This window comes from Homarus americanus, unplaced genomic scaffold (assembly GCF_018991925.1).
Source record: "Homarus americanus isolate GMGI-L3 unplaced genomic scaffold, GMGI_Hamer_2.0 scaffold37508, whole genome shotgun sequence".
In the NCBI taxonomy this organism is placed as follows: Eukaryota; Metazoa; Arthropoda; class Malacostraca; order Decapoda; family Nephropidae; genus Homarus; species Homarus americanus.
This window is the reverse complement of record NW_024722069.1, coordinates 13,094-29,159: the sequence shown is the minus strand read 5'-3', so window position 1 is coordinate 29,159 and position 16,066 is coordinate 13,094. Positions and strand designations below refer to the sequence as shown.

General features: G+C 48.0%; 1 protein-coding gene across 1 annotated transcript; it reads right to left on the bottom strand.

Annotated features, from left to right (window-relative positions):
- Nucleotides 1–259: 259 nt before the first annotated feature.
- On the bottom strand, nt 260–13,647 carry LOC121861942 (the record flags this gene model as incomplete). The annotated part of the gene is made up of 3 exons (XM_042359905.1): nt 260–423; nt 796–1,074; nt 13,402–13,647. Coding segments are annotated over 3 exons (689 nt in total), but the record flags the coding sequence as incomplete, so codon positions are not given.
- Between the last annotated feature and the right edge of the window lie 2,419 nt (nt 13,648–16,066).

The following is a 16,066-nucleotide window of genomic DNA, read 5'->3' as shown; positions in this document are numbered from 1 at the left end:
TAATATAATTATTAGAAGTGACTTTGCGGTGAGCTCAGAGCACGTGAAGATAATGGCGGGAGTATGGGTAACCTAAGGCAGTAGGGGGAGATGAACTAGTGGCCACGGCCAAAACATCCATTATGAGTCAACCACACACAAAAAACGTACACAAACATGGCCACTTGCTTGCCAGGACTGTCTGTCTGGCTGTCTGTCGTACACCAGCATTAACCTATGTCTAAACAAGTGTCGTTCTCGCTAGCGATTCTCAGTCTACTTTGTGTTGGATATGTGGCCCCCTGTCTCTTGTGGCCCACTGTCCCTTGTGGCCCACTGTCCCTTGTGGCCCACTGTCCCTTGTGGCCCACTGTCCCTTGTGACCGACTGTCTCTTGTGGCCCACTGTCCCTTGTGGCCCACTGTCCCTTGTGGCTCACTGTCCCTTGTGGCCCACTAACCCTTTGACCCAATGTCCCTTGTGGCCCTATTGTCCATCGTGGCTCGAAAGTCCCTTGTGGCCTTACTGTCCATTGTGGCCCACTATCCCTTTGGCCCACTGTCCATTGTAGCCCTACTGTCCATTGTGGCCATACTGTCCATTGTGGCCCTACTGTCCATTGTGGCCCTACTGTCCATTGTGGCCCACTGTCCATTGTGGCCCTACTGTCCATTGTGGCCCTACTGTCCATTGTGGCCCACTGTCCCTTGTGTCATCTTTTGTATAGTACGACATTATTCCAGTCCAACACAGCCTAACATTTAAACATGTTGTGACAGGAAAATCTCCAGCCACTGCACGTCTGTGTGTACTTACCTCGATGGGCGTGGTCGTCGTCTACGCACCGACCCTCGTGCGTCGCCTCCTCGTGCGTCGCCGCCGTCGTGCGCTGGTCGTCGTTTGGCCTCTCTCCTTGCCGCACCTTGTCGTCGTCCTCCCCGGGGGAGTCGTTGTCCGCCGGCAGGTCGTTTCCCACCCTCCTGCCTCTCGTTTACCCCGCGGGGTCTTAGACGTCGTCGCATGAGTCGCCGCCGAGGCTGCCCCATCAACACCCTGTGCCCCGTCATATCACTGCTACTTCGTTCTTGCCGTAACCTGAAAGAGTAACACGGTGTTGTTACGCTGCACCAACACTTACAACACGGGGGAGTAACACGGTGTTGTTACGCTGCACCAACACTTACAACACGGGGGAGTAACACGGTGTTGTTACGCTGCACCAACACTTACAACACTGGGGAGTAACACGGTGTTGTTACGCTGCACCAACACTTACAACACGGGGGAGTAACACGGTGTTGTTACGCTGCACCAACACTTACAACACCGGGGAGTAACACGGTGTTGTTACGCTGCACCAACACTTACAACACGGGGGAGTAACACGGTGTTGTTACGCTGCACCAACACTTACAACACGGGGGAGTTACACGGTGTTGTTACGCTGCACCAACACTTACAACACGGGGGAGTAACACGGTGTTGTTACGCTGCACCATCACTTACAACACGGAGGAACACGGTGTTGTTACGCTGCACCAACACTTACAACACGGAGGTAACACGGTGTTGCTACGCTGCACCAACACTTACAACACGGGGAGTAAATACGGCAAGTTGTTACGCCGCACCAACATTCTGCCAAACACGGGGAGAACACGGTGTTGTTACGCCGCACCAACACCACAACACGGGAGAATTGCGTTACATGTTGCACCAACACTTACAACACGGAGTTACACGGTGCGTTACGCTGCACCAACACTTACAACACGGGGGAGTAACACGGTGTTGTTACGCTGCACCAACACTTACAACACGGGGGAGTAACACGGTGTTGTTACGCTGCACCAACACTTACAACACGGGGAGTAACACGGTGTTGTTACGCTGCACCAACACTTACAACACGGGGGAGTAACACGGTGTTGTTACGCTGCACCAACACTTACAAACACGGGGAGTAACACGGTGTTGTTACGCTGCACCAACACTTACAACACGGGGGACACGGTGTTGGAGCACCAACACTTACAACACACGGTGTTGTTACGCTGCACCATCACTTTCAACACGGAGGAGTACAGGTGCTGTTACGCTGCACCAACACTTACAACACGGGGGAACACGGGTTGTTACGCTGCACCAACACTTACAACACGGGACACGGTGTTGTTACGCTGCACCAACACTTACAACACGGGGGAGTAACACGGTGCTGTTACGCTGCACCAACACCTACAACACGGGGAGTTACACGGTGTTGTTACGCTGCACCAACACTTACAACACGGGGAGTAACACGGTGTTGTTACGCTGCACCAACACTTACAACACGGGGGAGTAACACGGTGTTGTTACGCTGCACCAACACTTACAACACGGGGGAGTAACACGGTGTTGTTACGCTGCACCAACACTTACAACACGGGGGAGTTACACGCTATATCACTGTTTTATCAACACATTAACGACTCTGAAACTGAATCCACAGACTTTTAAACACTTCTTTCTTCTATTTGTTGTTAAATGAGCGGCCCCAGTTTCGTCTTATTACGATCACGTGACCAAAAAAAAAACTGCTCCTAATATCCTGTAACCTGTTTCCGCTAAATGAAGTATGACCCTAACTTAATTACCAGTATCTTGTCGCCCAAATGACAAAAGCCGATTTTAGGCAGGTTATATTGGCACTTTTTCTAGCCTCTTCCCTTGATGGGTGAGGAGAGTGGCTCGTGATAAAGGCTGCTCAGTCGCACAGACAGGAACGGATTGCACTACTGCATTAAACGACCATCTTATCTATGCTGCCCATGTGCAGAGTTGTGACTAGAGACTCCCGGCAGTCATCTCTGCCTGTCCCCGTCGCCACTCTTACTGAACCTATGCACTTTCCTATAATCTCCACTCGTAGGGTTGCTGGTGTGTTATCCAGGTTGGATGTGAGTAAGGCGCATGGGCCGGACGGAATACCCCCTCGTGTTCTGAGGGAGTGTGCTGAAGTTCTGGCCCCTGTGCTTGCTCGCCTCTTTTGCCTTTGCCTCAAAACCCCAACTTTTCCTTCTTCTTGGAAGCATGCCTTGGTTTAGCGCAACCCGAAGAAGGGTGACCATTTTAATCCCTCTAACTATCGCCCCATTGCCTTGACTTCAACCATCTCTAAGATTTTCGAAACTATCTTGAACTCTCATTTTCTCCGCCACTTTGAACGCCATTCTCTTTGTTGGATCACACGTACTGGGATGTCTTCAGAGTCCTCCCTTGGCGCAGTAACCTCAGTCACATCCTCAGATCAGTCCTCCTCTCCTGTCATGTCCAATTCCGCTGAGAGAGAACAGTGCTCCTCTTCCAGGTTCATGGTCGGGCTCCTCGGATCAGTACGGCCCTGAGTTCTTCCAGGATCTCCGGTCTGGTCCTCGTCGGTGGTAAGTGGCTGCTCATCAGAGTCTTCCCAGGTGTAGTGCACTGGCCAATGATACTGCCACAGACGATTGGCGTGAACTACCTACGGCCGAGCCTTCCTTCTTCCCCTGATCTGGTGGGTCACATCTAAAAGGCATTCCACTACAGTGTAATACAGTATACGGTCCTTACCGTGGACTCTGCAACTTCAGTGACTGACCCTTCTCCGCAGAGGGATATACAGCCAGACCTTATCACCGTCCTTGTAACAGACCTAGCGTGCTTTGACATTATAGTTGCACTTTATCACCTCACCCAAGAACTCCAGAGCTCCTCAAACTTGATGGTGGACCTCCGTCAACCTCTCTTGGAGGCTTTTGACGTAACTGGTGGTTTCTTCAGGAAGTTCTTCATCAGGTGGTCCTAATGTCAGCAGGTCCACTGGCAGCCGCAGTTCGTGATCCAGCAACAGTTTTGCCGGTGTGTATCCAGTTGACTCGTGGGCAGCCGACCTATATGCCATCAACAGAGCAGGCAACTTCAGGTCTCATTCTATCAGTCCCTCAACACAGTACTTGGCCAGTTCTTGTCTCAAGGTACAATTAAACTTTTCGACCATTCTGTCTGACTGTGGCCGAAGTGGAGTGGTCCTAGTCTTCCTTATGCCCAACAGTTTACAGCACTCGCTCAACACGACTGACTCAAAGTCTCTACCCTGGTCCGAGTGCAACTCGTGGGGCACACGAAACCGGCAGAAGAACTGGTCCACCAAGCACCCTGGCAATAGTCGTGGCTTCCTGATTTGGGATGGCATAAGCTTCTGGCCACTTAGAGAAGTAATCCATGGCCATACAGATGTACCTATTCCCCTCTGCAGTGAGTGGCAGAGGTCCTGCAATATCCACTGCGACCCTCTCCATTGGTGCACCTGCCTGGTACAACTGTACTGGAGCAGACAGACATCCTACTCATGCCAACCCAGTAAAACCTTTGCCGCAGGCGACTCAGGGTCTTCTTCACTCCCAGGTATCCACTGGTTGGACTGTTGCGCATCACCCTCAGGATCTCTGATCTCATCTTCTGGGGAAGTACTGTCTGCCAGTACCTGTTGAGGCCATCTGTAGTCACCCAATAGCGCTGCAGCAGACCATCCTTCAGCCGAAGAGCATCCCTCTGAACCCAGTAGTTTTTAGTCGTAGGACTTGCTCCAGAGATCGTCTCCCAGGCTGGCAGCACTGAGCTCTGGTTCATCCACTCGACCTTTGGTCGCAGGTCTTGGTCCTCCAGTTGCAGCTTCTCAAGGCCTTCCCTAGTAACGGCTGGATCCTCCTTCACTGTAGTGCGACTACACTTTTTGGGAACTGCCTCTCTCCTGCAGCACTGCTGACAATCGGACTTCACCACTCCCAGACGGGTATACAAGGCACCATTCACCTTGCGTGGCAACCGCACCTCCGATCTTGGGAGAGTAACAACTGTCCGCCTAGCTGTAATCTTAGCACTTGCATGCTTCACAGTTCTCAGCGGTACCCCTTTTTCCTTTATTCTCAAATATATAGAGCCAAGGTCCAGTTGACACTTACGAGGTAGTAGTCCAGGCCCAGGATGCAAGGGTCTTCGATATCCACTACATAAACCTGTAGGGTTTCTTCTTCCCCTCCCAACTTGATGCTGATATCCACTGGACCCTTTAGTACTGTACTGCGCAGTGTCCAGTTATCCCACACAGTTGCTGCGACGTCTCAGGTAGTTTTCGATGACTAACCACGTCCGGCCTCACAAAAGTCTGCTTCGAGGCTGTGTTGATCACCAACGGACACCTTACGCCATCGATCTCACCTTCAACCTGGACACTGCTTACAGTGGCTCGGTTGCATTTTGTCAATAGTGGGGCTCTAGTGAGACAGGCTGGTCGTTGCCCCTCAGCACCAGCCAACTCTAGTTTCTGGCTCTGGCTCTCCCTCTCTTGGAACTCTGTGGGCACTTACTCTTGAAGTGTCCATCTTCTCCACACGTCCAACATCCTCTCTTCTCCATGTTCTTCTCTGTATCGCCCTGCTCTCGCTCTCGTTTCCGCTTGTAACAGTCCTCCTGTTTATGCCTAATCTCTTCACAATACCAGCAGGCTCCTTTAAATCTCTCCGTCTCTTGTACTTGACCCTTTCATGCTTTAAACCCAGAGGTAGACTCCGTCCTAAAACTTGATAGACTTGACCTCACGTAAGATTCAAATTCCAGGGCTCTAGCCAAAGCTTCCTGTAGAGTTGCCGGTTGGGACTGCTTCGCCTGAATTTTGAGCTGCGTGCTCTCCAATACATCCACAAACTGGTCCCTCAACAACACGGCTAACAGTTCAGGTGATGCTCCAGGGTAGGCCCTATGAGGCATAATTTCTAGGTCTTGAGCAATCTGTTGCAGTGTTTCACCTCGAATACTTGTATGAGTATGGAATCTGGCCCTGTAAACCTCATTTTGGTGCTTGGTTCCATACCTTTGTTCCAATACCTTTACCAGTGACATGTAACTGCTTCACTCTGCTTCTGTCAACTGGCTGAGAACCTCCATAGCCGCACCCTTAAGACTCATGGCTACTTGTACTGCACACTGCTTGTCGTCCCACCTGTTTTGTTCAGCTAGTAACTCAAACTGTGCTTGGTATGCTTCCCATGAGACCTTGCCATCGAATTCCTGTGGTTTCTTCTTCACTGGCTCTCTTGGATGGTTCACCACTTCACTTGATGTAGCTCGGGGTCTGAACTCAGGTGCTTTGCAATTCAGCTCAGCACTTCCCTTTTTCACACGCTCATCGTATTTTCCAGAATTTTCAACACAATTCATTCCACTCGGAGCTTGCACAAACGATGTTTCACGCACACCGTCACAATTATAGGGGTCACTAGATTTTGGCTGATATCCTGCTGTTAGGCAAGTCTCCAGAACTTCCATCCTGCTACTAACTTTCTGTAGCTCACTGTTCACCACTGTTAGCTCCTCTCGTACCTCTGTTATCTCACCACTCACTTTTTGTTTGTGCTGGTTTAATTTTTCAACCACTTCTTCTTTTGTTACTCCTGGTTCAACTTGCACCTCATGAAACGCATTATCCCATCTGCTACACATCACTTTCAGAGCCTCATCCCGTTCATGAATTTTCCTGTCGATTTCTTCCTGCAGCTGTTGTACAGGAGTTGTTGAAACTGTTCTTCTCTCTGTTCTTGTAGTAGTTGTTTCTGTTCTTCCTGTACTTCTTTCTGTTCTTCTCGTTGTGATTGTAGGTATTGCATCAGATCAGCCATGGAAGTCTCCCCTAGCCTGGCCTGGCTTCTGGTCTGGACACCTTCACCTTCCATCTTGACTAATATCTCACTGCTAGGTTATCCCTTCTCCTGACATTAGTGTTACAACCCTCCTTTCTCCGCTTACCCAGCTTCCACCACTGATTACCGGCGGCCAGAGTCGTATGTACAGAAGCAGTAGATATCTCACAAGTGTCGTCGAATTACCACTGGCTGTCCCGCCAGTCTCCGGTAATTCCCCGACGATCAGTATCAGTGTACAGACAAACAACAGGCAGGTAGATTTCCACCAGGTCACAGAAACACACTTGTCAACTGTAGTCTTCTTTAATAAACACTAATTCTTCACAGCTTAACTCCGCACTTCAAATATATAGTCAGCACACTACCAGTGTACAATTCCTTAGTCTTCTCACTTTATATTAATAACAATTCCACAATACTTGCACAAAAATTGTCTTCAGTTGTTTTGCTAGGCTTAGTCTTTACACTATGAGCAGGGGCGAGCGATTAACTGCCCCTAGTAGTACAGCGGCATAGCCAAACAATTGTGCATTTTATGATGAAAGCATTAACTGTGGCACAGATATAGAGTAATACATGGTGAATATTTTCAGATATGGAACCACTAGAAACTCAACCTCTGTGGGCGCCATATTGAATTTCAAGATGGCCGCCGTTCAGGATACGCTAAACTATGTATTTCTGTGTTTACGGTTGCATATTTCATTCCAATGCATCAATATACATAATCCAGGTTACGAAAATCATTTGTGATAGTTTTCGAAGTTTATTACAATGAAAAAGACAAGTAAGAGCATTACACTGGAAAATTAAAATACAAATTTTCCGAACTCCCAAAACTTAAAAAAAAAATTCTGAAGATTCGGCTGTTGAGGCCGAATCTTCACATGCATAAAAGTCCAGAAGTATTGATGCAGCTAAATTATTGATTTGCTACCCAGTGTTTTCCAACTGCAAGATGCTGCAAGTATGACTTGACACTTCAGAGAGTGTGGTCCAGGTGGTTCCAGCCATCACCTGACTTCATCCAACCCCCAGTCACATGGTGATGGCAGACCGACAAACGCTATTGCGGCCTGTCCCCCAGATATGTCCAGCCTGATAAGCAGCTCTTTTGCTGCTCCAGAGCTACCAAAGGGTGGGAGATCCTCCGGTGATCTGATTTTCTTGAAAACAGTTTTCTCAAAGATTTGTCTGTCAGTCATGGCAGCGATTGGTCATGAGCAGCATGACACCCTCCAGTGTCGGCGGCACACCATCAGGCAGCTCAATGGGGTGGAAGCCAGACTGAAGGCAAGTGTTACTGGCTGAAATGGTCATTCAGCGTGGCCCAGGCTGCCTTCACAGACCCAAAGCGACAGATGGTCGTGTCGCAGCCTGCTGGTTGCAAACACTTGAAGAGCTCACCTCGCAGTCCCAGGCTTCGTAATCTGATGTGCAGTGTAATGTCAGATTCTTTCTCAAAGCAAAAGTGCTTGCGTTCTATTCTGGCACCCCACCGTCGATCGGCAGACCAACGTAAGGATGACAACATCTAATGACGGTACGAATGAGTATTCGCCACACCACATTCCAAGGCATCAATGCATGAACCATCATCCCAGTGTCGGCCTCTTCGTGGTTGCATGGGTGCCAAGTTGGCAGTCTTCCGTAGCCAGAGTAACGGTTCTGCCCGACAACTAAAGGTTTACTTTTTGATTACAACCAACTGCATAACCTGTCGACAGGAACCGAAGAGTTCCTCTTGCTGCCATCAAGCGGCAAAGCTGCCGGTTGCCAGGTGGAGAGGACCAGAGGCAATGACGCGTCTTGGAATGCCCCTGGCGCGGTAAATATCTACTGTTTTAGGAATTCGGTAGATTTCAGGTAGCAATCCTAGCTACCAGGTCAAGTCGAGATCGATATTCGAGCTGTGATTCAATATAGGGAATGATGAAGCAAAGGTATTCTTGAATGTCCTACTGCTCCTGACTGAACATTTCCATAACGCAGTCCAATTGAGTATGGATGAGGGGACATGTGGATATTAGTATCCTGCTCAGCAAGCTGTCTAAGGTGCAGTAAGTCATCTCTTAAGGAAGTGAGCTTCCCATTACTGGAGAGTGCTTATGATATTCGGTTTTCTATGCTTAATCTGTCCAAATCACCCTTCTTGTTTGACAGGCTATGTAGAGCCTGGAGAAGAGTCCAGTCGTCTTTATGAAGGCTAGTTGCTAATTCTAGTTGAGACTTTATCATAGAAGTGAATGCAGTTAGCTTGTTGAGCTTAATAGTGTCACCAATAGGACAGACTTGTTTCAAGGCGTTCTCTTTACATATGAAGGAATTTGTTCTTTTGTCCAGTTTTCACAACATTTTTGCACACTCTTCACGGCTTCTGGACACAAGATTTCTTTGTATGTAGTTGGAAATCATTAGTCAGCTTCTTTCTTTCTTCTAAAATATTTCCATTTTCCATGACAAGTGTGTAAGTGCTTTCACACCCTTGAAAGAAACTTGTCCTGCGTCGTGTTGGTTTGCTCATGATGGTGAAGCTAGCCTGGTTTGCTCTTGCTTTCATGATGATTCAAATTCAGCAATGACCCAAAGTACTTGGAATTCCGCAAATCATCCATCGTCGAAGTGCATTAGGTTTCCAGTCAAACCGCCGACTGCACCACCATCACCTTTGATGCAGGCATTGTTCTTGCCCATGGGCCTGGTCTAGTGCCATTGCAGAAAAAACGGCGGGCTGTCTTTTTGCTGTGAAATGTCCAGCTTGAAACTTGCAGCCACATCAGGATGCTTGGTCCGAGAGCCTGTCCTTCAGGTGGACTCAAAACCCACAAGAACAGCCTGAGCAGATCCAAGGCGAACCAATGACACAGTTCGAGCCAGAGCATCCATGTATATGAGTATTTTGATTCTCGTAGGATCTAACAAACATAAAGACATTTCCAGCTCTAGGTTGAGGGTGAAGGCTCAGTACTGAAACTGGGGACAACATTATCTAGCCCTCTTTGAGTTGGGACAATTCAGACACCAAACTCTAGCTCATGACCATCACTTTGGGTATCTTTCGGTGTATTTAAGATAAGCCTTGTGCTGTAGGATGTTCAGGTTGCTGCTGTTATCTGATGGCCCTGCCTGCGTGTGACGAGCAGCCTTTAGGAAAGAGTTCGCGTTCCTGGCTGGCAATATCGGCTTGCACCAGGGTTTCTGCCCAATTCGCTACCCTGCAACCAACGCCTGCCATCCCCTGAGCTGCCATTTCCAATGTGGAGACCGCCCAGGAATCATAATAAATTTCGCCAGGAATTTCTAAATCAATTCCACTGAATCTGTTTGCCGCTGCGCAATGGTTAGCCCCATGATTACTGGGGCTTGACCTTTTCTTTCCTATAGCCTATTATTTCTTATGCTTCGCAGTAATAGATGGTCTCACAGGATTAAGACAGTAACGTAAGGAAACCTGAATTTTTTCCCGGATCCGCCCCTGACGAGAAGCGGCCACCAAACCAGTATCGAGTTGTTCCATATCTGAAAATGTTTATATACCATTACTCCATCGCTGTGCCAAATTTGGCAGTTTTCATCATTATTAAATGCAATTGTTATATATACTGTAGCCATGTCTAATTATAAGGCAGCCTGCGGCAGCTTAAAAACGGTTCGTTAGACGCCTAGAACATTCTAGCGATTCTAGTTTTCAAGATTAAAATACGAAATTACTCCTCGGCATAACAATATATATATATATATATATATATATATATATATATATATATATATATATATATATATATATATATATTGATAAAATCACAAGGAAAAGGAAACAATGGGCACTAAGCTTTCTTTATTCAAGACATCTTCAGAAGCAACTGAATTAAGGACGGAGAGAGGTTAGTACATAGGGTGACCTTACCTGTGTCTTCCTCCATGTATATATATATATATATATATATATATATATATATATATATATTATTGTGTGGTGTATGAACTTCTGGTTATTGATTAATAAAATACAATACAATAAATGAATATAAAAATGGCCTTAGGTTAACATAAATTCCACATCAAGAGTTACAAAAGTTGTAACCATAATGTAATGTAATTTTATATAACCTAGACTGTGGGGAGGTGTCTAACAGTCTCTCTTAGACCACTACACATTGATGACGTCTCCTTAGTTCACACGGTTAATTTCTGTCAACACTACATGGGACGCTGGACACCACGGGCTAACTGCTTCACTTAATCTACTGCATGTATAATGTATATATCATTCAAAATGGCGTCAAAATGGTAATGAGACTGTACTGGAACTATATATCTTCCCTTAAAAGTCAACAGCGCGATGATTACCTCTGACCTATAACAGAGGTGACCTTGGTGACAAAACAACCACAAGAATAGTGAACACAGAACTACAAAAAGAAGAATGGTGAACACAGAGCTACAACAAGAATAATGGTGAACACAGAACTACAACAAGAAGAATGGTGAACACAGAGCTACAACAAGAATAATGGTGAACACAGAACTACAACAAGAAGAATGGTGAACACAGAGCTACAACAAGAATAATGGTGAACACAGAGCTACAACAAGAATAATGGTGAACACAGAGCTACAACAAGAAAATGGTGAACCAGAGCTACAACAAGAAGAATGGTGAACACAGAGCTACAACAAGAATAATGGTGAACACAGAACTACAACAAGAATAATGGTGAACACAGAGCTACAACAAGAATAATGGTGAACCAGAACTACAACAAGAAGAATGGTGAACAGAGCTACAACAAGAAGAATGGTGAACACAGAGCTACAACAAGAATAATGGTGAACACAGAGCTACAACAAGAAGAATGATTGACACAGGGCTACAACAAGAAGAATGGTGAACACAGAGCTACAACAAGAATAATGGTGAACACAGAACTACAACAAGAAGAATGGTGAACACAGAACTACAACAAGAAGAATTGAACACAGAGCTACAACAAGAATAATGGTGAACACAGAGCTACAACAAGAATAATGGTGAACACAGAACTACAACAAGAAGAATGGTGAACACAGAACTACAACAAGATGGTGAACACAGGCTACAACAAGAATAATGGTGAAACACAGGCTACAACAAGAATAATGGTGAACACAGAGCTACAACAAGAATAATGGTGAACACAGAACTACAACAAGAAGAATGGTGAACACAGAGCTACAACAAGAATAATGGTGAACACAGAACTACAACAAGAAGAATGGTGAACACAGAGCTACAACAAGAATAATGGTGAACACAGAGCTACAACAAGAATAATGGTGAACACAGAACTACAACAAGAAGAATGGTGAACACAGAGCTACAACAAGAATAATGGTGAACACAGAACTACAACAAGAAGAATGGTGAACACAGAGCTACAACAAGAATAATGGTGAACACAGGCTACAACAAGAATAATGGTGAACACAGAACTACAACAAGAAAAATGGTGAACACAGGCTACAACAAGAATAATGGTGAACACAGAGCTACAACAAGAATAATGGTGAACACAGAACTACAACAAGAAGAATGGTGAAACAGAGCTACAACAAGAATAATGGTGAACACAGAACTACAACAAGAAGAATGGTGAACACAGAGCTACAACAAGAATAATGGTGAACACAGAGCTACAACAAGAATAATGGTGAACACAGAACTACAACAGAAGAATGGTGAACACAGAGCTACAACAAGAATAATGGTGAACACAGAACTACAACAAAGAAGAATGGTGAACACAGAGCTACAACAAGAATAATGGTGAACACAGAGCTACAACAAGAATAATGGTGAACACAGAGCTACAACAAGAAAAATGGTGAACACAGAGCTACAACAAGAAAAATGGTGAACACAGAACTACAAAAAGAAGAATGGTGAACACAGAGCTACAACAAGAATAATGGTGAACACAGAGCTACAACAAGAATAATGGTGAACACAGAACTACAACAAGAAGAATTGTGAACACAGAGCTACAATCAGACTAATGGTGAACACAGAACTACAACAAGAAGAATGGTGAACACAGAACTACAACAAAGAAGAATGGTGAACAAACTACAACAAGAAGAATGGAAACACAGAGCTACAACAAGAATAATGGTGAACACAGAGCTACAACAAGAATAATGGTGAACACAGAACTACAACAAGAAGAATGGTGAACACAGAGCTACAACAAGAATAATGGTGAACACAGAACTACAACAAGAAGAATGGTGAACACAGAGCTACAACAAGAATAATGGTGAACACAGAGCTACAACAAGAATAATGGTGAAAACAGAACTACAACAAGAAAAAGAACACAGAGCTACAACAAGAAAATGGGAACACAGAACTACAAAAAGAAGAATGGTGAACACAGAGCTACAACAAGAATAATGGTGAACACAGAGCTACAACAAGAATAATGGTGAACAGAACTACAACAAGAAGAATTGTGAACACAGAGCTACAATCAGACTAATGGTGAACACAGAGTACAAAAGAAGAATGGTGAACACAGAACTACAACAAGAAGAATGGTGAACACAGAACTACAACAAGAAGAATGGTGAACACAGAGCTACAACAAGAAGAATGGTGAACACATAACTACAATCAGACTAATGGGAACACAGAACCACAACAAGAACCACAAAAACTCACTTGCGTCTTCGTAACTTCTTTGTTTTGGTCTTGACCTTAAGGTCGGTGGTGGAGATTGGTAAGTCGTCCTTGTACCAGAACACCTGAGGTAGAGGAAGCCCCTGAACCGTGCACTCCAGCGTCAAGTTGTAGTTCTCCACCACAGAGTCGTCTAGTAGCCCTGTTACCTTCGGCGGTTCTCCTGAAACACAGACGAGACGGATTGTTACTTGTGGTTCTATACTGAATGGAAGTTGTATACAGACTCTTGGGGACACATGAACACTATATTATTGAATGTGACAATGTCAAAGACTTCAGGCCATCTGGCTTATTGTATTATGAACTTTGCAATTATTACATTGAATCAGGAGTGCTTGAGGACATTCTTGCTGTGTATCCAAAATTTGCTAGCACACACTGATTATTCCTGCATGGCAATGAACAGTGATATCACCCACATGACTCTAACCTATATATACTGTTAATGAATATGATCTATTCCTTTGTGTATGAACCTCTGTCCTGCGTGGCAGTGAACAGTGAAAGCATCCTCAGTGTCAAGACCTGACTGAATTACTCACAATAGGCAAGCTTTGTCAATAAATTTGTTAAACGTTAACCGTTGGGGAAAGAGTCAGGTGTGAGGGAGAGTGGTGGTGGTGGTGGTGACGTGGTGGTGGTGGTGGTGGTGGTGGTGGTGGTGGTGGTGGTGGTGGTGGTGGTGGTGACGGTGTGGTGGTGGTGATGGTGGTGGTGGTGGTGATGGTGGTGGGGGTGGGGGTGGTGGTGGTGGTGGTGACGGTGGTGTGGTGGTGGTGGTGGTGATGGTGGTGGTGGTGAGGTGGTGGGGTGGTGGTGGTGGTGGTGGTGTGGTGGGGTGGTGGGTGGTGACGGTGGTGTGGTGGTGGTGGTGGTGGTGGTGGTGGTGGTGGTGGTGGTGTGGTGGTGGTTGGTGGTGAAGGTGGTGGTGGTGGTGGTGGTGACGGTGGCGGTGGTGGTGTGGTGGTGGTGGTGGTGACGGTGGTGGTGGTGATTGATGGTGGTGGTGGTGAAGGTGGTGGTGTGGTGGTGACGGTGGTGGTGGTGGTGATGGTGGTGGTGGTGAGGTGGTGGTGGGTGTGGTGGTGGTGGTGAAGGTGGTGGTGTGGTGGTGGTGGTGGTGATGGTGGTGAAGGTGATGGTGATGATGGTGGTGGTGGTGGTGGTGGTGGTGGTGGTGACGGTGTGGTGGTGGTGGTGGTGGTGGTGGTGGTGGGTGGTGGTGGTGGTGGTGACGGTGGTGGTGGTGGTGGTGGTGGTGGTGTGGTGGTGGTGGTGGTGGTGACGGTGTGGTGTGATGGTGGTGGTGGTGGTGACGGTGGGGTGGTGGTGGTGGTGGTGGTGGTGATGTGGTGGTGGTGGTGGTGGTGGTGGTGGTGGTGACGGTGGTGGTGGTGGTGGTGTGGTGGTGTTTGGTGGGTGGTGGTGACGGTGGTGGTGGTGGTGTGGTGGTGGTGGTGGTGGCGTTGGTGGTGTGGTGGTGGCGGTGGTGGTGGTGGTGGTGGTGGAAGGTGATGTGGGTGGTGGTGGTGGTTGATTGGTGGTGAGAGTTGGTGGTGGTGGTGGTGGTGTGGTGGTGGTGGTGGGCTGGTGGTGACAGTGGTGACGGTGGTGTGGGTGGCGGTGTGGTGGTGACGGTGGTGGTGGTGGTGGTGATGGTGGTGGTGGTGGGCAGTGATGGTGGTGGTGGTGACGGTGGTGGTGACGGTGAGTGGTGGTGTGGTGGTGGTGACGGTGGTGGTGTTGGTGGTGGTGGTGGTGGTGGTGATGGTGGTGTGGTGGTGGTGGTGGGTGGTGATGGTGACGGTGGTGGGGTGGTGACGTTGGTGGTGGTGGTGGTGGTGGTGGTGGTGGTGGTGGTGGTGATGGTGACGGTGGTGGGTGGTGGTGGTGGTGGTGTGGTGGTGTGGTGGTGGTGTGGTGATGGTTGGGTGGGTGGGTGGGTTGGTGGTGTGGTGTGGTGGTGGTGGTGTGGTGGTGGTGACAGTGGTGGTGGTGTTGGTGGTGGTGGTGGTGTGGTGGGGTGGTGTTGGTGGTGGTGGTGGTGGTGGTGGTGGTGGTGGTGACGGTGGTGGTGGTGGTGGTGGTGACGGTGGTGGTGGGTGGTGACGGTGGTGGTGGTGGTGGCGGCGGTGGCAGTGATGGTGGTGGTGTGTGTGGTGGTGGTGGTGACGGTGGTGGTGGTGGTGGTGGTGACGGTGGTGGTGGTGTTGGTGGTGGTGGTGGTGGGTGGTGATGTGGTGGTGGTGGTGACGGTGGTGGTGGTGGTGGGCGGTGGTGGTGGTGGTGGTGGTGGTGACGGTGGTGGTGGTGACGTGGTGGTGGTGGTGGTGCGGCGGTGGGTGATGGTGGTGGCGGTGGTGGTGGTGGTGACGGTGAGTGGGTGGGTGGTGGTGGTGGTGGTGGTGACTGTGGTGGTGGTGTTGATGGTGGTGGTGGTGGTGGTGGTGGTGGTGTGGTGGTGGTGGTGGTGACAGTGGTGGTGGTGGGTGGTGGTGTGGTGGTGGTGGTGGTGGTGGTGGTGGTGGTGGTGGTGGTGGTGGCGGTGGGTGGTGGTGGAGGCTTACTCCTGGCACTGGTTGTAATATATGAAGCGAGGTGACTTCCATTGTTGCACCACCAACACCACCACCACACTATATTA